This window comes from Sciurus carolinensis, chromosome 3 (genome assembly GCF_902686445.1).
Source record: "Sciurus carolinensis chromosome 3, mSciCar1.2, whole genome shotgun sequence".
NCBI classification, from domain to species: Eukaryota; Metazoa; Chordata; class Mammalia; order Rodentia; family Sciuridae; genus Sciurus; species Sciurus carolinensis.
The window spans coordinates 154,793,258-154,818,265 of NC_062215.1; the positions used below are offsets into that span (position 1 = coordinate 154,793,258).

A 25,008-nucleotide genomic window follows, 5' to 3' on the forward strand; every position below is an offset into this window, starting at 1 on the left:
ACTTGCCAGCTGGTCACTGTTTTCTTCCTCTCTTAAAATAAAAAGTTTCTTTAAATAAACTTAGCAGTTAATGGTAACTGAAATAACCCATATTATAAAACTTCATTGTGTTAGTCAACTTTTCATCCCTGTGACCAAAATACCTGACAATAACTACTTAAAGGAGGTAGCAGCTCAATTCACAATAGCTAGATTGTGGAACCAACCTAGATGCCCTTCAATAGATTAATGGATAAAGAAACTGTGGTATATATACACAATGGAATATTATTCAGCCATACAGAAGAATAAAATTATGGCATATGCAGGGAAATGGATGGAGCTGGAGAATATCATGCTAAGTGAAATAAGCCAATCCCCAAAACCAAAGGCCAAATGATTTCTCTGATAAGTGGATGATGATACACAACAGGGGGTGGGAGGGAGGCAAGAATAGAGGAAGTATGAATTGTATAGAGGAAAATGAGGTGGGGGGAGAAAGATAATAGAATGAGACAAACATCATTACCCTATGCACATGTATGATTACACAAATGGTGTGACTCTGCTTTGTGTACAATCAGAGAAATGAAAGTTGTACCCCATTTGTGTACAATGAATCAAAATAATAATAATAATTTGAAAAATAAAATAAATTAAAAAAAAATAAACTGGCTAAAAAGGCAAAAAAAAAAAAAAAAAAAAAAAAAGGAGGAAAAGTTTATTTGGACTTCAGATTTCAGAGGATTCAGTCCAAGTTTGGCCAACAGCTTTGCTCTGGGCCTGAAGTGAGGCAGAACATCAATGGCAAAAGAGAATGGTGGAGGAAAGTTCCCCAACTCATGGCTACTGGGAAGCAAAAAGACCAGAAGGGGACAGGACAATATGTAGTCCCCAAGGTCATCCCCAGCCATGCCCCTCTTGCCTACAATTACATCCAGTAGTCCATTCAACTGTCAATGAATTAATCCAGCAAATGGATTAAGCCACTGATGACTCAGAGCTGTATTCATTGCCTAAAAGCCCCCTTCTGAAACTTGCTGGGGATCAAGCTTTCAACACATGAGTATTTGGGGGGACACTTTATATCTAAACAATAACAACTGTATTCAATATTATAATTTTCTTTTTAGAGGAAAATTGTTTTATAAAAGCTGGAAGGTCTGGATATAGGTAACTAAGTTAAGAAGTCAGTAAAACAGTTCAGAAGAAGGAGAATGGGAGGAACAGCATGAAAATGGAAGTGTTTTAAGTAGCTGTGTTGATTCTTATACAACAACCTTCAGATTCATCGTCTTGGCCCACTTGCTGCAGCTTCTTGGAGGAGAATATGGTTGCCTTGCTTGGGTGGAAGCAGCAGGGTCAATATTTTATACTGATGCTTCTCTTTAATGATTTTCTGCTTCTGTGGGTTTGAAATGGTTTTGCTTGTTCTGTGGTTTTCCTGGTCCTTTATTACTTTGGAGTTCAGGTTCCAGGCTCCCATTGTAAGCCTTCTAATGACATCTTTCTGTCTCAGTTAAAACTGATCAACAGTGCCACTTACTTTCCAGATTTTTGTCATCAGAAGAGGAGTTCCTGGAGAGAGGGCCTTCAATTCAGGACAGATTCCCTCACCTTTTTCCCTTGAAGCACTTCCCTAGTAAACCTCCTCCCACTGAGTTACTGGTTCATGATCTGTGTCTGGGGAAGCCCACTAGAGATTCTTGTTTGTAATACAAGGTACAATGGAGAGTCAAGCCCTATCACTCTGACTACAATCACCTTGTAAGAGTTTCAATCCCGTAATTGTATTGCCTGTCATGTCAGCATGATGACTGTTTCAATTTCTTTTTCCAGAAAATGTTAGACATTTTATCAATCAGTTCTGGAGCAGCTCTGCATGGTCTTGGGAACATTCAAAGTCTATCCGAGCAGTGAAAGAAGTTGCATTTAGAGCATCTCAGAAGACAGACAAGTGTTGAGGCTCCTTGTGCCCCTGTTTCCACTGCCTTTTAGGCACCCGTGCTGCTAGTCTGCCACTGGGATAATTATTGTACAATCCTAAGATCTTCAGCTCTCCCATTATGAACTCTCAGGGATGCAGTTCTATTTATGCAGTTTTTCAGGGAAAAATACAATATGTAAAATGGAGGTGTGTATGTTTTGGGGTGTAATTCTGTATTACAAACATGTGATTTAGAACTGTGGTTCTCAAATGTCATCTGCATAATAATTACCTGGAGTGGGGCCTAGAAATTTGCACTTTAACAAGCATGGGGGGATGGATTCTGATGCAGATGATCTTTAACCCATTATTGGTACTTTGAAAAGCACTCATATAAGCTTCAAATTGTTAGCACAAAAATACCAGGCAGGACACAAACATCACAGGTTATCTCAGCTGCTTATTCAGGGGGTAGAGGGATAAAACGGTGCCTGTGGAATTCAGTTTCCTGGTGGAAAATGAGACCACTGAACAAAGAAAGGGACTGGATGTATATAGGTTATTTTGAGGGATGGTCTAGTGAACATATCAACTTCCTTGGACACTCAGGAATATGAGTTATTTTGCTCAAGGTCTGTGGGCAGTGTCTGGAGAGTATCTACCTTGGAGATAAATGCCTCCTAGAGACTGTTTCTTTGAAGGGTGATAAAATACCTCTCTGTCTGCAGCCAGCACCTTGGGAGATGAAGGCCATCAGGGCATGGCTTTCATTTTTCTTTCTTTTTCTCAGATCCCATTATTTTGGGAATTTTTCATTCTCCATATCCATTACAAATAATATAATAATAAGGTTATAAATCCTTATTATACAGTAATTACTTTGTGTGTAGTATCATTGTAAGAGAATTACTTTGGGTTTTTTTGCTTTTTGTTTGTTTTGGTGGTACTGAGGATTAGAACCCAGGGCCTTGTGCATGCAAGGCAAGCACTCTACCAACTCAGCTATATTCCCAGTCCAAGAATTACTAATATTAACTAATTTCATCTACTTTTAGGCCTCATGAGATGAAAAGTATATTACCCCACATTCTTACAAACTAGGAAAGGGAGGCACAGAAATGTTAAGTGACTTGCCCCACCACCGGTAGCTAGTAAGTGATTGGGACCCAGACACCCTGACTCCAGAGCTCTTGATGCTACTCCACCCACCCCTCGCTTCCCACCCGCCTAAGAAAATCAGTATTTTCTTAGGCTATATTTTTGTCGAGCCCTTCCAAGGAGACTGAAAGAAACACAGGAGTCCTGTATTGCATGAAACACACAGGAAATACTTTATTAGCTTCCAGATGGAGAAAAGGGTAGAGTAAAAACATTTCAATAGAAATCTATGACCCTCCGCAAAGAGCCCACTCGGGCACTCAGGGCGCCCCAGTCGTGGTAGCGCCTGTACTCCCCCGGCCTCAGCAGGTACTGCCGCCCCCGGTAGTTGGGCAGCTCGTAGAGGACCCAGTAGCCCTCTAGCACGTGGAAAGAGTGGATGTCACTGAAGTGGAAGCGGTCCTGAAGAGAGGAGCAGTCCTCCGTGATCTCCACCATCTGGCCTCTGTAGTCCTCTCGCTCATAGATCCTGATCCTGTGGGAGCTGGACTGTGGGTCCAGCAAGAGAAGACAAGGGGACATCAGAAAACCTGACCTCATTTCAGCAACCTATCGCACACGCCCCTGGGTCATGGGCACGTCTTTATTCTTTTTTCTTTACCTTTTCTATACCAAAGATGACCAAATTAAAAGAGAGACTGCTAATACCAGGACGGCTGTGTATACGCCCAAGTCCTACAAATGTGAAACTCAAGAGGGCGCCACCCACCATTCCTTTGATATGAATGATGCTCTTTTTAGCGTTTTCTGGTACCATAGCTGCAGGAACCAAATGACTGGCCTGCTCAGCACCATTTTGAAGTAAGATCTTAGTGTATTTGTTTTGTTCGTTCTTTCTTAAATTTGTGGTGATCTAAGGCTTTCCTTGGATGACATACAAAATAATTAGATATTACAGTAAAGAGACAAATGTACACCTGGCAAAAGGCATTATTTTGAATCTCAGTAGCATTGGAAGAAGCTCGAGAGGAAGTCAGATTGCTTCTCCTGCAAGAGGCACAGATTAGCTGCGTGTCAGGAAGAAAGCTCTGCCCAGGCAGCGTTTCTGTCCCTTTCTGTTCCAGGAAAAAAAAGAGCATCTTGAGATGGGGGTTTGGTTCTCAGCTTGAACATAGGTTTCTGCTAATCAGTTTCAGGTGATGGACAAAAATTGCAATTCAAGCTCATGAAGGAGGTCTGTACAGGGTCAAGAGAATGACACTTTAAGAAAAATGGAAGTAAGGCTGTTTGTGCTGAGCAAATCCTCTCCGATATCTTGAACTCCTGCTCTTCCAGAATCTTCTTGTTCCTTCCCAGCAGGCACGGATGTGTGTCTTTCTTCTTCCCCTATGGAACCCTCTCCAGGAAGGTTCTAAATGACTGGGTTGGAGGTATAAACAACTGCTCATAAGGTATCTTTCCTTGGGTGGGTGTTTCATGACTTGCAAAGGACTCACATGAGTGCAGCCAAATTGATCTGCACCATAGCCTGGCACGGGTGAAACTATTATAAGTCCTTCCTTCTTTTATGAGAAAATGAAGCCCAGAGCTTACAGTTTGTAGTTATAAGTATCAGGACTAGGAAATGTAAACCTGGGATTTTAGGCTCCTAATTGCATTCTAGGCCTTACCAAGGTATTCACTCCCCTGAGAGGTTTCAAACTTCACAAAAGTGGTTCATTTTCCACATTAGAGAAGCCACTGTGGAATTCCAAGCTTCCATGGGCTTCATTTGGATAACAGAGGGCTCTGCAGGAGCCTTTGGAATCTCATTATTGATTCCTTGTTTTGCCTCATCAAAAGACCAGAGATCGGTGATGTCATAATAATAATTAAGACTTTGGGAGGGTCGGCCTTCCAGGTGCCAGGTAACCTCGTTTCATCCTTATCACAACTCTGTTAAGTGAGATTATCTTATTAGCTCCCTTTTACAGGTAAAGAAAGCGAGAAACCACCAAAGGCCTCCTGTTGGGCCTCCTGACGGCAAGCAGTTATCTGTCGCCCATTCATGCCCTGTGACGAAGAAGCTCTGAATTAAACCTTGCACTAAGTATTCCCAGCAGAGCAGAATTTAATTTAGCAAAGTAAAATAAAATGTCCAGTTAAAAGCTTTGCATCACACGCTTTTCAGTGGAAGGAAACCTTGGAGATGTTAATAAACGGAGAGACTATAGTTAGAGCCAGAAAGAAGGCGACGGCCATCCCACCCTTAGTCCATGGTGTGGACAACAGGTCTGGATCACTGAGGTGACGCAGGGCAGGAAGGGCCCAGGGCACCGGACTCACGTGGGGGATGAGGCGGCAGGAGCGGATGGAGTCGCTGAGGCCCATCCACTGCTGGTAGTCGGGGTAGTCCCCGCGCCGCAGGAAGTACTGGCAGCCCGAGTAGTTGGGCTGCTCATAGAGCATCCAGCAGCCGCTGTCCACGCGCACCGAGTTGCAGCGGCTGAAGTAGGGCTGCAGGTTGGAGTGGTCGCTGCTGCACTCGTAGTGGCGGCCCTGGAAGCCCCGGTCCTCGTAGAAGGTGATCTGCAAGGCAAGGCGAGGCGCGGGCTCAGAGGCCTGAGGCGGCGTGGGGCCCGGGTGCCAGCGCCCCTCCCCGGCCCCGGGCGCCCGCCGGGCTCACCTTCCCCATGGCTGGTGGAGGCGGACGGTGCGAGCTCAGCGTGGGGCCGCGGCCGGCGGTCTATATAGCGGAGGGCTGCTGCGTTGGCAGATCCGCACAAAAGGGGCCCGCGGGGAGCAAGGGCGTTTTCTCTCTTTTCTATATAATGACCGTGGGGTGGGGGGATGGGGGCTGTATGTTTTCTCTTAGACTCTCCAGAGCTTTCGAATTGATGACCTGGTTAGCAGTGTCACTTGATGCCGTTCGGGCCTTTAAATGAAGCCTGTCTGGGAAATTGAAATTGAGCAAAGATGCTTAACGAGTTAACCATTGTAGTAAATGTTTGATTACTTCTTTTACATTTTAGAACGTCTTTTGGAGTATCTAGGGAGGGTAGTGGTGAGTATAGGTCAGAACGGGCCACAGCTGGGGGCGTATAGATCAGAGAGCGTTTTCTTCACGTCAAAATGCGGAACCTAGGGGTGAATTTACCTTCTCCACGGGTGTTTAAAGGAGGATGGGGTTTTCCGCTGAGAACCTCCCTGTGATCCTAGGTGCTGATAAGCAGGTGATCAGATACTAATGGGGAGGTAGGTGACAGGAGGTTGGCCAGGAGGAAGCCCTGATTAAACACCCTGGCCTCAGCTCTGCTCCCTGGGCCTCAGCACTGTGTCTACCACTTCACAGGCAATGAAACCTTCAATTTTGGGATTCCTGGAGTGACCCGCCATGATTGTTACACTAGTAACTCTCTGTTTAATTCATATTTTTGTTAATTAGTAATTCAGCTTAGTTGGTTCTAGCTGCGGATGAATATAACTTTAACTCAAAAATGTAACACGTTTCAAACCCCATAATCTTGCCAAAATTCTGCCTTCTTTTTTTTATAGTTAAATAAAAGTAACTTTGTTTTTATTTGTTCTTTTCAGACATACATGGCAGTAGAGTGTATTTTGGCATATACATACATGGAGTATAACTTATTCTAATTAGGATCTCATTTTTGCGGTTGTACATGATGTGAAGTTTCACTGATCTTGTATTCATATATGAACACAGGAAAATTATGTCCAATCTACTGCACTGTCTTTCCTATTCCCATCCCTTCTCCCTTCTCTTCATCCCCCTTTTGTCTTATGCAATGAGTTTCTATTTTCCACCTCCCCCCACCACCATTCTACCTTCTTCATCCTGTGGCAAAACCCTGGTTGGTTTCTAATGAAGGTTCTGGATCTAAGGGCTGGAGTCTCCCTTTGGGTCCCCAAGATAACAGCTCTGGATGCTCCACTCTCCAGAGTAGGGTTTTTCTGTCTTGGTACTATTTTGACATTTTGGGTCAAAAAATTGTGTTGTGAGAGGCCATCCTATGCATGAGAGGATGTTTGGCAGCATCTTGGCCTCAACAAATTGGATACCAATAGTGTCACTCTCCCAGTTGTGACAATCAAAACTGTCTAGATATTGCCAAATGTCCCCTGGAAAACAAACTTCCTTTCCCTCTTGACTTTGAGAGAGCCATTCGTTTTGAAGAATGTAGTCCTCCAATGGGTATAACCTTGCCACACTCTCATTTCTTAGTAGGATTTCTTGCTAAGTCTAATACTAAAAATATTTTTCTCTGAACAAATTTCATTTGAGTCACAAAAGCTTAAGCCCAGTCACATCTTTTTCTTTTAAAAATTATAACTTTGGGCTGGGGATATAGCTCAGTTGGCAGAGTGCTTGCCTTGCAAGCACGAGGCCCTGGGTTCAATCCTCAGCACCATGAAAAATAAAATAAAATAAATAAATAAATAAAAATTATAACTTTGATGAAAAATTTGGAAACTATAAAGGTATAGAAAGAAGAAATTTAAATCCTAGTCTTATATGAAAATAAGCACAGTGAATGTATATTAAAAATTTAATTTTTACTCCTTTGAGCTGATAGTTCCATCTCCAGGAATTTGTCCAAGAGAAGTAAAATGCATATAAAGATTAATTAACCATGGCTGGGGAGATAGCTCAGTTGGTAGAGTGCTTGCCTTGCAAGCACAAGGCCCTGGGTTCGATCCCCAGTACCACCACCAAAAAAAAAAAAAAAAAAAAAAAAAGATTAATTAACCAAAACACTTTAAAATATAGAAAACTAAATGCTAATAAAATGTTCAAAATAGGCCATTAAATAAGTTATGTATGTGACATCTATTTGATAAGATGCTATGGAGCTACCAAAAATCATATTCTTCAAAAATTTATTTAAAAATATGGAAAATACTCACCAGATATCAAGGTTTTTAAAAAAGTCAGGCATAAGGTACACTGAAAACTACAAAATATTGCTGAAAGAAATTAAAAACAGAAATAAATGGAGAGAAATTTTATGTTCATGGATTGGGAGATTTAATATTAAGATGGCAGAACTACCCCAAACAAGCTACAGAGTCAAGGCAATCACTACCAAACCCCCAACATTTTATGCAGAAATAGAAAAATTCATCCTAAAATTCATAAAGAATCTCAAGGGACCCAAATAGCCACAACAGTTTTCAAAAAGAACAAGTTTGGAGGACTTATGCTTCCTGATTTCTGAACGTACTATAAAGCTATAGTAATCAAAACAGTGTGGTATTGGCATAAACTTAGACATATAAACCTATGAACTAGAGAGTCCCTCATGCATTGCCAAATTATTTTTGACAAGAGTGTCAAGATCACTCAGTGGGGAAAAGACATTATGCTATTTGAAATAAGCCAGACACAGAAGGACAAATATGCTGTTCCCATTAATCTGAGGTACCTAGAAGAGTCTGATGCAGAGAGCGAGAGAGAAAGTAGAAACCTGGTTATCATGGACTGGGGTGGTAGTGGCAATGAGGAGGTGTGTGTGTGTGGGTGTGTGTGTGTGTATGTGTGTGTGTGTGTACGCACGCGCAATACTGGGAATTGAACCCAGGGCATTCTACCACTGAGCTACATGCCCAGCCCCCCCTTTTTTTTGAGGCAGTGTCTCCCTATGTTGCTGAGACTAGCCTCGAACTTGCAATTCTCCTGCCTCAGCCTCTCAAGTCCCTGGGATTTCGGGTGTGTATCAACACACCTTATGAGTTATTATTTAATGAATATAGAGTTTCAGTTGGGGATGATGAAATAGTTCTAGAGATGAATAGTGGTGATGTCACTATGTTTTAAACATTACGAACTAGTTTAGAAAAATATATACATTGGGGATTCTAGAACATCAGCCACGGCCCCTTCCTCCCTCCTGGGAGAAGTCTGTATTATTTCCTTTAAATAAAACCTGCTTAATACAAAAAAAAAAAAAAGAAAAGAAAAATATATACATCTAAAAAACATATTGTATGAACCAAAATGTTAACAGTGCTTACTCTGTTCTTATTTCCATAGAGTGGAATTAGGAGTCATTTTTATTATTGCCTTAATAATTTTTCCTTATGTTTCAATATTTGGGGGGACAAAAATGTTTTACTTCAAAGTCAGAACAAAAAGGGCAATAGGTGCATTGTTTTTAAACGACTCTTAAAATTCTGTTGTATTTCGGTAAAAAATGTAGCACCTACGTGGAAAATGTACCACAAACATAATTTGGGGCTTATTGATTTCAGTGACCATTGCATCAAATGACTTTTCAGGTTACCACTTCATAAAGAATTATTTGAAAAACACTGAAATATTCATTAGGTGTAAGTGTCGATTATTCCTTTACTATTGGAAAATTGGCAGTTTCCATTTGTTTTATTGTGCAACTATTACTTGAATGATTAGTTTGCGCACAACATTTTTTTCCATGTTTAGAATTTGTTTCTTAGGACTGGTTCCTAGAAGTGAACTGACTGGGTCAAAAATTTACATTTCTTCCTCTGCTGCTCTTAAAGACATTCATTATCACACAGGAATAAGAGAATATAAAGGTTTGTCAATAGTAGGTACTGTTTAATTGTCCCCCACAAGATGGGATGTTTCAGGGGTTATAAGAGAATTAAAAGTATCTAAGACACTTTATCTCAAATTTTTGTAGCCATCTTACTTTATAATGGCAAGCAATATAATAATATAATTAACACCTTAAGTGGTTTTTTTTCCCATGACTACCTTTCTCTCTTTGGAATGCTTCCCTTTATCTCCCTTTACTCACTCCATGTCTTTATTCCACTGAAGATTAAATATAAGAACCTGAAGATATGTAAGAGCCTCTTGAATCCTGAGAACAAACGTGTGGTCTAGGTAGAGTTGTATTATCAGCCAAGTTTGCTCTTGGCATGTTCCTTCATCAACCTTTCCTGCGTATTACCTTAGTTGCAGCTTACAGTTATCCCATGGTTACCAGGGATACCAGCTTCAGAATAATGCTAGGTATGGTGGGAGACAGACAAAGACCTGGGGCCCAGATGGTAGTGTTGAGCTGCTGAATCAACTATCCCTAAATCCTGTGCTATCCCAGGACTTCCTGCCCTCTGAGCTAAGAGGTTTCTATATTGCTTACCTATTTGCTATGGAGTGGCTGCCGCTCTCAGCCTAAAGCTTCCTAACTGACTCAGATAAAGTTTTGGATGTGGGACTAAAGACAAAGTTTGACCTCATTTTGGAGGAAGATCAGCACACCAGAAGGTGGGGACGAGTAATCCAAGTCAAGAAAAGATGTGAACAGGGTAAAGAGATGTGGAAGTATTTGGTGTGCGTGGAGGATTTAGCAAGATGAATGCAAAGGACTATTGGGGCCAGATAACAGGCGATGCAGTGGACCAGTTGGGGCTAGGTTCTTGAAGAAATTGAATTTTTTTTCTCTGTGCAGTGGAGAAACAGTAAAGATTTTTTAATCAAAGATTTTAAATGATTCTAAGCCCTTAGTTATTCCTCTTTCTAAAATTGTAGTAGTGAGAGCACAAGTAAGATAGAACGGGGGTGGGGGGATGTAACTCAATGGTAGAGTACTTGCCTAGCGTGCATAAGGCCCTGGATTCCATCTCAAGTGCACCAAAGAAAAAAAAAGATAAGAGAAACAAGGGGTAGGGACAGAGCCTCTATAAGCAAATACGATGTTCTATTTCACCTGTATTCTTACATATAGTATACTAACACATACACACACACAGTAAATCTAGAAGGCCATATAAGAATATGTAACTGCATGTATGTGAATGTATGCACACATACACGGGGAGAAATGTCATTCTGGATTATCCAATGTACTTAACTCAATTCCTGATTGGTTGTTTGCAAAGACCTCATAGTAAGACTCTGGAAGCCAGTGCTGTCATTACTTTGACAAGACTCTCTAATTTCATAATGGAAAATCAGTGATTTTCTGAGCTGTGATTCTGGATTTTGATGCCACATTATTATAATTGGCCATGTGACAATAGATTTGAACTTCAGTGTACCTTGTATAGAATGAAGTTTTTAGGTTAGATGGTCCACAGGTCTAAATGATGTTAAACATCTTATCATCATATGACTACATTATTCCATAATGTCTACTTTCTCCTCCTTCCTCTTTTATCTCCCTCCCTTTTCTTTTCTCCTTAATTTTTTATTTTTCAAATAGGGATCTCTGAGATTCTGAATAAGGTTTTAAACAGTCCTCAGGAAAATTTGTCTAGAATTATGTGTGTTGAACTGCAGATAACAAGACACCCAGTTACAGTGGGCTTAAACAAACATGTGTTTGCTTCACTTCCTTTCCTGGAATCTTAGGGAAAAAGGGTCTTGGCACTGCTTCAGAACCTCCACCCCATCAGGGAACATCTCTGCAAGCCTCCTGCCCTTCCTCTCATACTCATCCTCTCTTGTGTGTAAGATGACCCAAATGAGGGAATTGGGGCACCAGGAACATCTGCTCCCTCTCTTTAGGAAAAAAGACATTTTTCCAGGACTATCTCCTCTCACCCTATCAGCATTCCTCCAATTATGTTTCAATGGTCAGAATAGTATTCCCTGGTCACCTCAGCAGGAAGGGAGTCTGACAGATTTGTGAACTCAAACTTTTGTCTACAATTTTAGGGGATTCAGAACTTTCTAAAATCCTTTATGGTGCCCAGGTTTAGAATCTCTGATCTCAAAAGTGGGTCACACTGTCTGAGCCTTGACTTTCAGAGCCTCAATCTTCAGAGACACTGAAAACTGAACAGATTTCTAATAATCTGATTTGAAGCAGTAGGTTGTTTAAAGGCCAGTGTACAAGAAGCTATTATGAAAGTATTTTGTAAACTGTAAAGTTCTCTTAATGTGAAGGTGTATTTATATTTGAATTGTGAGAATTACCTATGTTAGCTAAGAATCACACATCTGGGTTGCCATTTGTAGTGTGTGTGTGTGTGTGTGTGTGTGTGCTCACCCACAGATGTGTACAAATAAAATTATTATTGAGAGGTAGGAGAAAAGAAAACAACATAAGCAAATCGGTGCCAGGAACACAAAGAAAATATTTTATTAGTTTCCAGATTGAAAAACGATGAAAGAGAACACATTTCAATAGAAATCCATGACCCTCCGCAAAGAGCCCACTCTGGCGTTCAGGGCACCCCAGTCTTGGTGGCGCCTATACTCCCCCGGCCTTAGCAGGTACTGCCGCCCCCGGTAGTTGGGCAGCTCATAGAGGACCCAGCAGCCCTCCACCACGTTGAGGGAGTAGATCTCACTGAAATGGAAGCGGTCCTGAATAGAGGGACAGTCCTCCGTGATCTCTACCATCTGACCTCTGTATTCTTCCCTCTCATACAGTCTGATCCTGTGGGAGCCAGCCTGGCAGGCCCAGAAACAGGAAGGGGAGAACAGGAAAAAAAAAATTATGTTAATGCATTAGTGCAGATCAGTTTGGGGAGAACTGATTGGAGTCGTTTTGAAATAGATCCTTAAAAAAGAAAAGAAAAGAAGCATTAATTAATTAATTCCTATTTCTTAGGACTTTCTGGTTGCTGAGGGCAGAGGTTTAGTACCTTTCCAAGATAAAGTGTGACTGAATGAATCAAGAAGGAAATACTATTCCTTAATATATCCATATGTTTCCTTTATGCAGTACTTTGGCAGCTTATTACTCTTTGTTGTCATTTTAAGGGAATGTGTTATATTAAAATAGAAATAAAATATGAAATTTAAAACATTTGGGGTGGGGAGATAGCTCAGTTGGTAGAGTGCTCACCTTTCAAGCATAAGGCCCTGGGTTCAATCCCCAGTCCCGCAAAAAAAAAAAAAAAAAAAAAAAAAAAAAATTAAAACACTAAACTTCTTAGGTCTTAGACAATCCATGTTCAATTTATGAATAAAATACAGAAAAAAATGGAAAGAAAAGTCAGTAAGTCCAAGGACTAATTTTTCATAAACTTTCGTGTTTTAAAACACACAGAAATCTATGTGTCAGGTGTGTAGATTCTTTGTTGCCCTCCGTTGAGGAAAGCACTTTGAAGTAAACCAAAATATTCACATTGGGAGTAAAGAAGGGGAAAAGTCTTTAAAAAATTATCACTTATTCTCAATAACTACCACACCTCCAGGCACATAAATACTCTTCTATTGGGTAATCGGTGATTTTTCTACAATGCAATTTTAAATGATTTCAGGACAGGACTTGAGTCACTTACTCCCCTCCCCCAGGACTACCAACACAATTCTACTTAATAAATACTGATTGATTAAATGGTATCTGAGTAACACTTTGCTTTTGTGTCTCTGTGTGTGGAAGGGTGGGTGAGGGGATTGGACTGAACTAATCCACTATAACTTTTGTGGATCTTTTTCCCAAACAGCGGTTTTTCATTCGTAATGATCATCCCTACTTCCGATGTTTACCCTTTGCTGGAAACTATCCAGTCAGGGTCCTCAGGGCCTCATCCTGGGATGAACCGGACTCACGTGGGGGATGAGGCGGCAGGAGCGGACGGAGTCGCTGAGGCCCATCCACTGCTGGTAGTCGGGGTAGTCCCCGCGCCGCAGGAAGTACTGGCAGCCCGAGTAGTTGGGCTGCTCATAGAGCATCCAGCAGCCGCTGTCCACGCGCACCGAGTTGCAGCGGCTGAAGTAGGGCTGCAGGTTGGAGTGGTCGCTGCTGCACTCGTAGTGGCGGCCCTGGAAGCCCCGGTCCTCGTAGAAGGTGATCTGCAAGGCAAGGCGAGGCGCGGGCTCAGAGGCCTGAGGCGGCGTGGGGCCCCCGGGTGCCAGCGCCCCTCCCCGGCCCCGGGCGCCCGCCGGGCTCACCTTCCCCATGGCTGGTGGAGGCGGACGGTGCGAGCTCAGCGTGGGGCCGCGGCCGGCGGTCTATATAGCGGAGGGCTGCTGCGTTGGCAGATCCGCACAAAAGGGGCCCGCGGGGAGCAAGGGCGTTTTCTCTGTCCTTTTTCTCTTTGCTGTCATAGTCCACGGGACTCATTGTGGGTTTTGGTCCCATTCTCTCTGGAGTATTCGGGTTGGTATCACTGGCTGATGCTATTGAGATGGTTTGAAAAAAGTAATTTGGGACATTGTCTATTTAATAATAGAAGTAGAGCTTCAGCCATTTCACATATAGCCCACACTTTTATTCATATAGGTTGGGAAAAAAACAAAAGAAATCTAAGTGGGGGAAGCAAGAAGGGCAGACTCTTACAATGATAAATATAAGTTAATCTGTAAGAACTTCCACAATGTCTGTGTGCACCAATCTAGAATGCTGGCTCTGAACAGAAAGGAAATGGATCTAACTGAATGCTGAAAGTTCTTTGGAAGAACTTCAGGATTAAAGGATGTAAAAAATCGGAATGTTTTCCCCAGTGGGTTTATAGAGTTTCAGACTTTCCATATGGTAAAAAAAAACAAAAACAAAAACAAAAAACAAACAAACAAAAAACCCAGCAAACATGGATCTTCAATGTTGGTTCTGATTTTGTTGTAGTTATTCTCAATAACTAGTGACCTGGGTAAATAACCTGAGAATTAAACCTTTTCTTTTAGCTAATGTGGTTCTGTAATTCAAAAGGGAAATTTGTTTTAAGATACTCAATCTTAGAGGTAAAAGAAAATATCTAAGGAAATAAGAACAACTAATATAGTTAAAACTCAAAGACAGATTACCTCTTAATGTACTATAAAGTAAAAACAAATTCCTAAGAAACACATTTCTGGTAGGATCAAGGATAGGCCTTTGTTCTCTGGCGAAGAAGCGTAAACAGTCTTTGACTCAGAGGAAATTAATTGTATGAACACAAAGAGGAACTATGGCTGGAATGGTGTAGGGAGAGGAAGGAATAAATGTCTAGAAGCTGGGACTCTAGGAAGACTTTAGAAAGTATTTATTGGTCTGGAAAACAGGTTGATGGACTGGAAAGAGCACTGGAGTGGAAGATGGCCTATGTGTCTAGCCTCTTTCATGCTCAAAGAATTATTCACAGTCCTCAGTCAACCCATGGAGGAACTTTGTCTTGTCTTTGAGTCATAAATCTTTGTAAGTTGGTATTTATGAATAAATGGCAACTATGTGCCATATGATTTTGATTCTTATTTTCTGGTTTCTCATTAGCCACCATGTAGAGGTATATATTGAAAGTTACTTATGTTTTTTAGGTAGTGGAGAATAAGCAGAACACAACACATAAAAACATCCGTATAATTAAACATTAAAGTAATAAAAAATAAGTTGAAAACACTTTTTCCTTAGAGTTGTTTCTGAGTCCAGGATTTTGTGAGGAGAAGGTTGATGAATGCAAGTAGTAAAGTATGAGAAAGAACTAGAGCCAGGTGCGAGGCACATGCCTGTGATCCCTGCAGTTCCGGAGGCTGAGGGATTCAAAGCCTCAGCTTTGATTCGAGTTCAAAGCCAGCGTCAGCAACTTAGCGAGGCCCTAAGCAACTTAGAGAGACCATCTCTAAAGAAAATATAAAAAGGGCTGGGGTTGTGGCTCAGGGTTCAGCACCCCAGGTTTTATCTCTGGTACCAAAAAAAACCAACAACAACTAGAAATCAAAGTGTCAGAGAACATGAACAATATGGTTCAGGGAGTACATAAGTAGGGGAAAAAACTCAAAAAACATAGTGGGAACATCTTTGGGGACCACTGCCTTTGTTGATATGCAATTACTGCTGAAATCTAGGATGCATATGAAAGATCCAAACAAAGGGATTTGAACTTGGGTTTTTCGTTGATTGGGAAGAGAGAAGATAGTATTTCAGTCTGGCACTGAAGAAACAAGAAAAAACCCCCAGACTTCTCATACAGCTTAAAAGCTAATGGCTCAGGCCAAAATGTAACTTGATTTAAATATTCTACAGGAAGTTCCAGGAGTGACAAACTTGTGTTAAGACTTAAGTTCCAGTTGTAGATAGTGCGGCCAGGTGAACATGAAGCCCAAGAATCCTTACAGCGGTGGCACAGAAGCTGTGGCAGAGAACTTGTCAGTCTGAATAACTAAAAGGACTGTCATTGGAGGGGAAGCGGCATGAGGAACAGGCACTATTGTCCGGAGTTCTGTCTAGCCCAGGAAGTAATATCCCCTAAATTTTTGGATGGTTTCCAACAAAGCCATGGTGAAAGAGACTTGTTCGGGTTAGAGTTTTGCTGTATGCAGGGTCAATCATTTGTGTAGTTAGTATAAATACTAATCTACAAAATGAGGTATTTAAAAATACCATTTTCCTTATTTTCTAGAACTCAAAATATTTTATGCAGCTAAGTCTCATTCCAAGAGGAATAAAAAGAGAATTTAATGTTCGTCATTGTCAGGGTTTCTTTTTTCACATCAACAGACTCCATGGGAAGATTGTGTGTGTGTGTACAGAGTGCCAAGGCATTTCCTGGTGGGGGGAGAAGATGCATGCCGAATTACTAATGGTGTCCATGGTTAATAGCTTTCGTATCAACTTGGGCATGAGAACTGGAAACCTTGGGGGCTGTAGATCTGGAGATGTTTCATTTGGCTGGTGCAGCGTGTAGACAGTTTTTATAATGTTTTGGATTGGCTCACGCCGTTCATAGTTCAACGTACTCCACACCATTCCTGTTGTCTTATTTACCCCATCTCCCTGGCACCAAAGGCATTAACTTGCAACTCCAAACAAGAGTTTTCACATCTGCTCAACTTTGGCCAGTTTTTACCAATTGAGAAAACTACATCTTGTAAAGCCTCCAAGAAGTCTTTCTTGGATTGAAGCATAGCTTAGTAGAAACTTTTGTAATTTGAGGGTCTAAAATGTCTTTTATAAAATGAAGTAATAATAGATGGTACTTCGTTTTAAATTTTTTTCCTTTTGTTTTTATGTTTTTTTTTTTATTGTAAACAAATGGGATACATGTTGTTTCTCTGCCTGTACATGGCGTAAAGGCATACCATTTGTGTAATCATAAATTTACATAGGGTAATGTTGTTTGATTCATTCTGCCATTTTTTTCCCTTCTCCCCCACCCCTCCCACCCCTCCCCTCCCTCTATACAGTCCTTCCTTCCTCCATTCCTGCCCCCCTCCCTAAACCCAACTCCAACCCCAACACTAACCCCTCCCACTCCCCATTATGTGTCATCATCCACTTATTAGCGATATCATTCTTCCTTTGGTTTTTTGAGATTGGCTTATCTCACTTAGCATGATATTCTCCAGTTTCATCCATTTGCCTGCAAATGCCATAATTTTATCATTCTTTATGGCTGAGTAATATTCCATTGTATATATATACCACATTTTCTTTATCCATTCATCAATTGAAGGACATCTAGGTTGGTTCCACAATCTGGCTGTTGTGAACTGAGCAGCTATGAACATTGATGTGGCTGTATCTCTGTAATATGCTGATTTTAAGTCCTTTGGGTAGAGGCCAAGGAGTGGGATAGCTGGGTCAAATGGTGGTTCCATTCCAAGTTTTCTAAGGAGTCTCCATACTGCTTTCCAGAGTGGCTGCACTAATTTGCAGCCCCACCAGCAATGTATGAGTGTACCTTTCTCCCCACATCCTCGCCAACACCTGTTGTTGCTTGTATTCTTGATAATCGCCATTCTAATTGGGGTGAGATGGAATCTTAGGGTGGTTTTGATTTGCATTTCTCTTATTACTAGAGATGTTGAACATTTTTCCATATGTTTGTTGATTGCTTGTAGATCTTCTTCTGTGAAGTGTCTATTCATTTCCTTAGCCCATTTGTCGATTGGATTATTTACATTCTTGGTGTAGAGTTTTTTGAGTTCTTTATAGATTCTGGAGATTAGTGCTCTATCTGAAGTATGATTGGCAAAGATTTTCTCCCACTCTGTAGGCTCTTTCTTTGCATTGCTGATAGTTTCCTTTGCTGAGAGAAAACTTTTTAGTTTGAATCTATCCCAGTTATTAATTCTTGCTTTTATTTCTTGTGCTATGGGAGTCCTGTTGAGGAAGTCTGGTCCTAAGCCAACATGTTGAAGCTCTGTACCTACTTTTTCTTCTATAAGATGCAAGTTCTCTGGTCTGATTCCGAGATCCTTAATCCATTTTGAGTTTAGTTTCGTGCATGGTGAGAGATATGGGTTTAGTTTCATTCTGTTGCACATGGATTTCCAATTCTCCCAGCACCATTTGTTGAAGAGGCTATCTTTTCTCCATTGCATATTTTTGGCCCCTTTGTCTAGTATGAGAAAATTGTATTTATTTGGGTTTGTGTCTGTGTCCTCTATTCTGTACCATTGATTCACCTTTCTATTTTGGTACCAATACCATGCCGTTTTTGTTACTATTGCTTTGTTGTTTTTATGTTTTAAATGTCGTTGCTGTCCAAATACCAGTGGGCAATATTGTGTGGGTTCCCATTTGAAAAAAATTGACCTGGGAAATCTAAAATGTTGAGAACTACTGGATTGAAAGAATGTGAAAAATATGGTGAGCATTTGGGGTGGATCTGCTTGTTACAATGCTTCCAAAGCATTATAAATTCTGTGTATTTTAGGATAAATTCTATCCTAGAATTATTTCAGAAATGATTCCTCCATAAAACTCCCCATATTAGAGCCAACATGGAATTAGGGATATTAGACAAACTTGAGGTGCAGTCTTATCCTTGCCTCTGACTAGCTGTGAGAACTTGGGTGTGTTATTTAATTTAACAGAACGTCTGTTTCCTCATAAATATTGTAATGATAGACTTATTGTCCAGAATAGAGGCTGCCTATGTGATTGAGCTATTTTTTAAAAACTTAAAAAATAATGTTCTTCATTAACAGCTTCTATTATGAAACTGTCACCCTCTTCTGGTCACATGACATTTCACTTTGAATGAAGTGGTATTACTCAAGCACCTTCATCCCTGTATGCCACCTAAATCATTAACTATCATTAACATTTACTGTTCTTCCAACCCCTTCAGTGGTTTGAATCTACGATTCACCAAGAAAGACACAAACCTGACTGTAAATAGTGATGGGAACTTGGTTCTTCAGCATTTCTCTTTTGAAAGTCTAAAGAAAAAAGAGGTCATTTCATGTTGGGTGGCAAACTCACTGTAATTTTGTGAGAAAGGAAGAAAAAAAATAAGTTGTTTACAACATGTTTGGATTTTATGTGGGATTTTTGTTCCTTGGAAGATCTATAAGTGGGCTTCAGGTTCCTTTATCACAAGGAGCAGGCAACACTGGATCGTAGTTGAAACTCCTCCCTTCCTTAAGAATTGGGGGGCATTGGAGGATTCAGTTTGCCTGTACCCCAAGACCAGTGTACTGGAGAAGGGAATGAAGGGCATAATGTTAGGAGATGGAGGTGGGGTGGCAGGAGGGTCAGCTGAAGGTGGCAGTGGGAGAGAACCTGGGACAAGCTCCTTCTTGGCCTCCTGTTCCCCAGCCAAGGCACCAAAGGCAGGAAGTGGTTGTTTCCACAATGCACCTCGTCCACCATCATCCAACTCTCAAGGAGAGGACAGTGTTTTCTTTTTTTTTTTTTGCGGTACTGGGGATCGAACTCAGGGCCTTGTGATCATGAGGCAAGCACTCTACCAGCTGAGCTATCTCCCCAGCCCAGAGGACAGTGTTTTCTACTCACTGGAAACTCTGTCCTTTGGAGATATTATTGCATAGCAAAAAAAAAAAAAAAAAAAAAAGAAAAAAAAAGAAAGAACAGAGAAAAGGAAAACAAAAAAAAGAAGAAATCTAGAAAGGTAAGGTGTATTAGGAAGTATTAAATATGTATGTCATACCAGGAAAATACTTTCCCACCCAAAATGTTAAGGAATATAAATCTATAACAGGAGAAATACACAAATAAATATTACTCCATTTTTTTCCCATACAAGTTTGTCATGAAATGATTAAAGTATTAATCATTGTACTGATTAATACTTTAGTGAAAGTATTCAATGAACAAGTGATTAATCTGTATTATTTTGCACTTGGTGTGCACATGACTTAAAAATTAGTTAGATATTACTAGTTAGATTTAGTACTTACTCTTTCTTCTATGTAGAACTCTGTGGCAATAAAGAAAATGCCGTTTGTTCATTTGGGTAATTATTTTCACCCTCAGTGCCTTGTACACCTAGCTCATAATACGTGCTCAAATAAAAAGATCCTATCTCAGAGAAGGAAAGATCCCTAGTATCTAATAATTAGGCAGTCTAATAAAAAAAAAATAAACTTGCACTATGAGCAGGAACTGTCACTTCTAGGTTTCTACTGTCTTGAAATTATGGCATGTCAAGATAAAAGTACGTGTACAATGATATTGTTTGCAGTATTGTGTATAAAAGCAACATTGGAAAATCCCTATGGCATTGGAGAAAAGGTACAATAATTTAGAGGACCTTCAGAATGGGATGCCATTCTACCATGACATAGAATGAGATTCTGACCTAGATACATGTCCATATTATATTCCACTGTATAAGTAAGTTGCAGACTAATATCTACAGCATGATTCCATTTTCATAAAGAAAAGCAAATGTTTCACAAGGTAACTATATAAACAAGGGAAGATTTCTAGAAGAGTGCCACCAAGTGGAAACAGGTTAGCAATGAAGAGTATCAGAAAGCTCCTTCTACTTCTTTCTTTACAGAATTCTTAAAGTAGTAAGATTATAGGCAGCTTTAACTTTGAAAGGAAAAATTCAAGTTAAAACAAATTAATTCTGTACTGACAAAGAGATTTCAATTATTTGCTTTTTTTTTTTTTTTAATTTGCAGGAATTTGCTTGCAACCAAGCAGATTATAGTTTCATCAAAGGACTCTAAAAATTTTGGCCTTCTCCAATAGGCCTTTAAATTTGAGCCTAGTTTTTGGAGTTAAAGATCTTTTTACGTTTGTGGCACATTATATTACATAAGTCTATTTAAAATATTGATTTGTATCTCTTGTTAATATACTTGTATTAGCTGGGTACCATGTATGTCCATTCAGTTTCTGCATGTTTGGTCCAAGGCCGGTATTGGCCAGGAGTCACCCTCACTGGAGCTGTTTTTGAAGAAGGCAGAGTGTCTGTAACTTTGTACAAAGGCACAGCAACCATCATCGGCAGCCCTGGCCTTAGTTATACAATATAGTGTTTGAAAGTGAACAGTACTACAGTTCCTTATGTAGTCTAATTAGGCTTTTTGCCCTCACTACTCGTTGATTCTGTCTTTTGTGGCCTCCAACCACTTCCTGGGTCAGAAAGAAACTTCTAGAATATTGTTCTTCAAGGCCCTCAGATGAATACTTCCTTTCCCAACAATTGCTCTCTCCTATGTATCTCTAGCTTTTTACAACATTTTATGGGTGCATTATAATTATACATAATGGTTGGATTCATTACACATTTGTATTTGCACACAATATAACAATATAATCTGGTCAGTTTTGTTCCCTGCTACCTCCTCTTTCCCTGCTCATTCTCCCTTAATTGCCTTTCTCTACTGGTCTCCCTTCTATTTTCATGAGACCTCACGGTTCCCCCTCCCACAACCCTGTCTTCCCCCCAACTTTTTTTCTCTCTAGCTTCCTTATATAAGAGACAACATATGACCCTTGACTTTGTGAGTTTGGTTTATTTTGTTTAACATAATGCTCTCAAGTGCCGTTCACTTTCTTGCAAATGACATAACTTCATTCTTCTTTATGGCTGAGTTAAAGTCCATTGTGTATATATACCACAGTTGCTATGTCCATTCCATTCACCAGTGCCATATCACTGGCTTTGATGCCCCTGCCACTGTTCCTTTCCAACTTGTGGGACTTGTTCAAACTCACAAATTCTTGAACAGGTCTCTCCCGTTCTTTTTCTTCTTCTTCTTCTTCTTTTTTTTTTTCCATATTGGAGATTGAACCAGGGAAAGAGCTCTATCACTGAATTATATTCCTCTTTAAAAATTTTTGAGACCTGATCTCACAAAATTGCCTCGGTTGGCCTCAAACTTGAGATCCTCCTGCCTCAGCCTCAGGGGAACTAGCATTACAGGTGTGCACCACATGTCTTAATCTCTAACATTTACAGGTGGATTGATTTGCACACAGTGAAAGAAAAACAAAAGTCAAGCAATTGCCAACAATACATACTAAATACTTTATTAGGTTCCAAAATGAGAAAATGGAAGTGTTAACCTATTTTAGTATAAATCCACCACCCTCCGCAAAGAGCCTGCCTTCGCATCCACAGCCCCCCAGTCGTGGTAGCGCCTGTACTCTTGGGGCCGCAGTAGATACTGCCGTCCCCTGTAGTTGGGCATCTCATAGAGGACCCAGCAGCCCTCCAGCACGTGGAGGGAGCGAACCTCACTGAGGTGGAAACGGTCCTGGATGCAGGAGCAGTCCTCGGTCAGCTCCACCATGAGGCCCTTATGGTCTTCTCTCTCATACAGCCGCATCCGGTGGGAGCCTGTCTGCTCCGCCCACAAAAAGAAGAAAGGGAATAAGCTAGTGAGCCTCTTCCAGAATCATCCAAACAACACAGGAACTTGGAGGTCGGGGTATGTGATTGCGAATGTAAAATCTGAGACTGAAATTACTGTGAGTGCTGTATGTGGATGTTTTCTACTATCATTTAGCAAACACTCACATGCTCATTTTCTATTATTTATCTAGGAGATGAGATTTGAAAGAGGTTCAAACTCTGAGAATTAAGAACTCAAATATCTTGATTACCAAGTCCCTGTGTTAGCTCAAACCTGTATTTTGGGTGAAAACAAATAATATATTTTGACTACTATTCTTTTAATAAGAATATTATCCCCCAATTAATACACATATAAACTTATCAGTAAATAAAGATTTTAAAACTCATGTAATAGAGTGGGAGGCTGGTTTAAATTGTCACTTCCAAATGAAAAATCATTTTCCAAATGAAGGAAAATTACTTCTTCCAGACTTGGATATTACCGTAACCTATCTTGACAATTGAGTCTTCTTTGTTTTCTAGTCCATAGTGCAACATATTTAATCCATTTATTAGAAATTCCTTTCATATAGATAAAAATAAGTTTGCTAGAAATATTGCCTTCTTATGCCCAGCCAGCTTTCTGCCTGCAAGTTTTGTTTTGTATCTCATTATGATATTACATTCGTCACGAACAACTTTGACCTAATAGTAACAAAAATCAAAAATAAAACTGACACTTCCAAGTGGTTCTTTTTTTCTCTGTTTTCATGCCTGTGTACCTCTGGGTCTAGGCAGGTGTCTAAAGTTCACTTAACCTTGGTACTTTTAAAGGGAAGATTCCTTCCCTCAAACCCACATCAATGACCCAGTGAGGACATTTGGGCAGCATGATCTGAGACCAAAAGGACTCACTTGGGGGATGAGGCGGCAGGAGCGGATGGAGTCGCTGAGGCCCATCCACTGCTGGTAGTCGGGGTAGTCCCCCCGCCGCAGGAAGTACTGGTAGCCCTGGTAGTTGGGGCGCTCATAGAGCATCCAGCAGCCGCTGTCCACGCGGATGGAATTGCAGCGACTGAAGTAGGTCTGCAGGTTGGGGCAGTCGCTGCTGCACTCGTAGCAGCGGCCCTGGAAGCCCCGGTCCTCGTAGAAGGTGATCTGCAAAGGAAAAGTAATTCTGAATGAAATCGTTGGCGCCCAGTCTGCTTGCACGAGGGCTCCCCACCCCCTTCTTTATTTTTCTTTGACTTGTGTTCTGCTCACCTTCCCCATGGCGGGTTGACACAGACCGTGCGAGCTCAGTATGTTGGAACCCGCCAGCGGCAGCAGGTCTATATAGCAGGAGGCTGCTGCGTTGGCAGGAACAACACAAAAGGGGCCGGCGAGGGTGAGTAAGGGGATTTTATGGATCTCTTTTACATGCTGCATTCAGTGGCAGTGATTGTAGATTTGCCCTCGTTCTCTGGTATATTCTAACGCTGTCCTATGTGCTGTCCTGTGTTGCTTTTATTTGGATTCTTACTCTTTTCTAAATTTATCAGCACACCAGTCTGAACTTTTGACCTGAAATTCATGTCTCCACACTGGGATTTCATTCTACCTCGTGAGTCTCTTGGGAAAAAAAATCTCTGCCTTTGTGGAAGTGTCTCCAGAATTCTGGGAGGTTTGAATTCTGAGGTAGAATTTTCCTGACATTTTTAGATGACAGAAGCTGGTCTACCTTAGTTTAGTTTAGTTTTGTTTTTCCTTTATATAAGTTGCCAGTTAAGTGCAGGACACAAATCTAGAGTCTGATCTCTGCTGTTTTTGATTGTGTTGACCCTATGCTTTAAAACATAGTTATTAACCCCTGCTTTGGTGGGTGCGCCATATGTAACCATTAACTTGTAAGAACCAGAGCAAAGTTTTGTATCGTTGTGGGACCTGAGACTGAGAAGTGCATTACCTTATGGATTGCTTCCCCTTTTCCAAAGGGCAGAAGAGGCTCTAAAACTTCCTGGGCAAGAGCGCAACCTTTGGACTGGGCCTGCGCAGACCCAAGCCCACTGAATAACTGCACTGACATGGCAGATCACAAATTTGTCTCTCAAAGCACAAGTTACTTGGGAGAGAGATTATGAAGAATGAAAAAGAAAGAAAACAAGACAGGAGCAGCCTCTGACATTTAGAGGCTGCAGCTAAGCCATGCTGTTCCTGTAGTAGACATAAACAATCTCATGAAGTGCCAACTTCAGGCAAGGTTACTCTGAGACCATGATAAAATGAGATGAAATAAGGCCACTTGGCCATTTTGTCTAAACACCGGCAAAAATGAAGTTGATGTGTCATCCACAGAATAACAAACACTCCCTTCTCAGGCAAAATAATCAACTGCTACTTCTTTGTCAATTATAACTATCTTCATTTTAGCTTCCTCTTCCTGTGGGTAAGATTTAAAGAGATAAACAATCACAAAGTTAATCCTGCTTTATGGCAATATCTAATGGAGAGTGAACCCTCTCTTTTTAGACCTTTCCCCAAACTACACAACCAAAGTACAAATTCTAGAGTAGGTTCCTTCTAACACCTCACTGAAAACATTATAGTCTTCCCCATGGTGTGGG

General features: G+C 40.8%; 3 protein-coding genes across 4 annotated transcripts; all 3 read right to left on the minus strand.

Annotated features, from left to right (window-relative positions):
* Window positions 1-3,280: 3,280 nt before the first annotated feature.
* Window positions 3,281-5,720, minus strand: LOC124980473 (gamma-crystallin E). The gene is made up of 3 exons (XM_047546046.1): window positions 5,670-5,720; window positions 5,330-5,572; window positions 3,281-3,553 (listed from the first exon to the last, which is right to left on the minus strand). Exons 1-3 carry the CDS (start codon window positions 5,676-5,678, stop codon window positions 3,281-3,283), a joined length of 525 nt encoding a protein of 174 aa, XP_047402002.1. The 5' UTR covers window positions 5,679-5,720.
* Window positions 5,721-12,116: 6,396 nt separating this feature from the next.
* On the minus strand, window positions 12,117-13,889 carry LOC124980527 (gamma-crystallin D). The gene is made up of 3 exons (XM_047546174.1): window positions 13,839-13,889; window positions 13,497-13,739; window positions 12,117-12,389 (listed from the first exon to the last, which is right to left on the minus strand). Exons 1-3 carry the CDS (start codon window positions 13,845-13,847, stop codon window positions 12,117-12,119), a joined length of 525 nt encoding a protein of 174 aa, XP_047402130.1. The 5' UTR covers window positions 13,848-13,889.
* Window positions 13,890-22,139: 8,250 nt separating this feature from the next.
* LOC124980401 (gamma-crystallin C) lies at window positions 22,140-23,764 on the minus strand. Of its 2 annotated transcripts, none has more exons than XM_047545918.1 (3): window positions 23,669-23,764; window positions 23,321-23,563; window positions 22,140-22,412 (listed from the first exon to the last, which is right to left on the minus strand). In XM_047545918.1, the coding sequence occupies exons 1-3, from the start codon at window positions 23,675-23,677 to the stop codon at window positions 22,140-22,142; spliced, it is 525 nt and encodes a 174-aa protein (XP_047401874.1). In that variant the 5' UTR covers window positions 23,678-23,764. The 2 variants fall into 2 exon arrangements, with proteins under 2 accessions (XP_047401874.1, XP_047401875.1); XM_047545919.1 differs by having other exon boundaries at window positions 22,140-22,415.
* Between the last annotated feature and the right edge of the window lie 1,244 nt (window positions 23,765-25,008).

Bases quoted from the DNA above. Each gene is read 5' to 3' on its own strand.
- LOC124980473 (XM_047546046.1), bottom strand. The intron at 3,554-5,329 runs GTGAGTCCGGTG...CTGGACCCACAG, and splicing joins CCTGCCGCCTCATCCCCCAC to TCCAGCTCCCACAGGATCAG.
- LOC124980527 (XM_047546174.1), bottom strand. The intron at 12,390-13,496 runs GTGAGTCCGGTT...TGGGCCTGCCAG, and splicing joins CCTGCCGCCTCATCCCCCAC to GCTGGCTCCCACAGGATCAG.
- LOC124980401 (XM_047545919.1), bottom strand. The intron at 22,416-23,320 runs GTGAGTCCTTTT...TTGTGGGCGGAG, and splicing joins CCTGCCGCCTCATCCCCCAA to CAGACAGGCTCCCACCGGAT.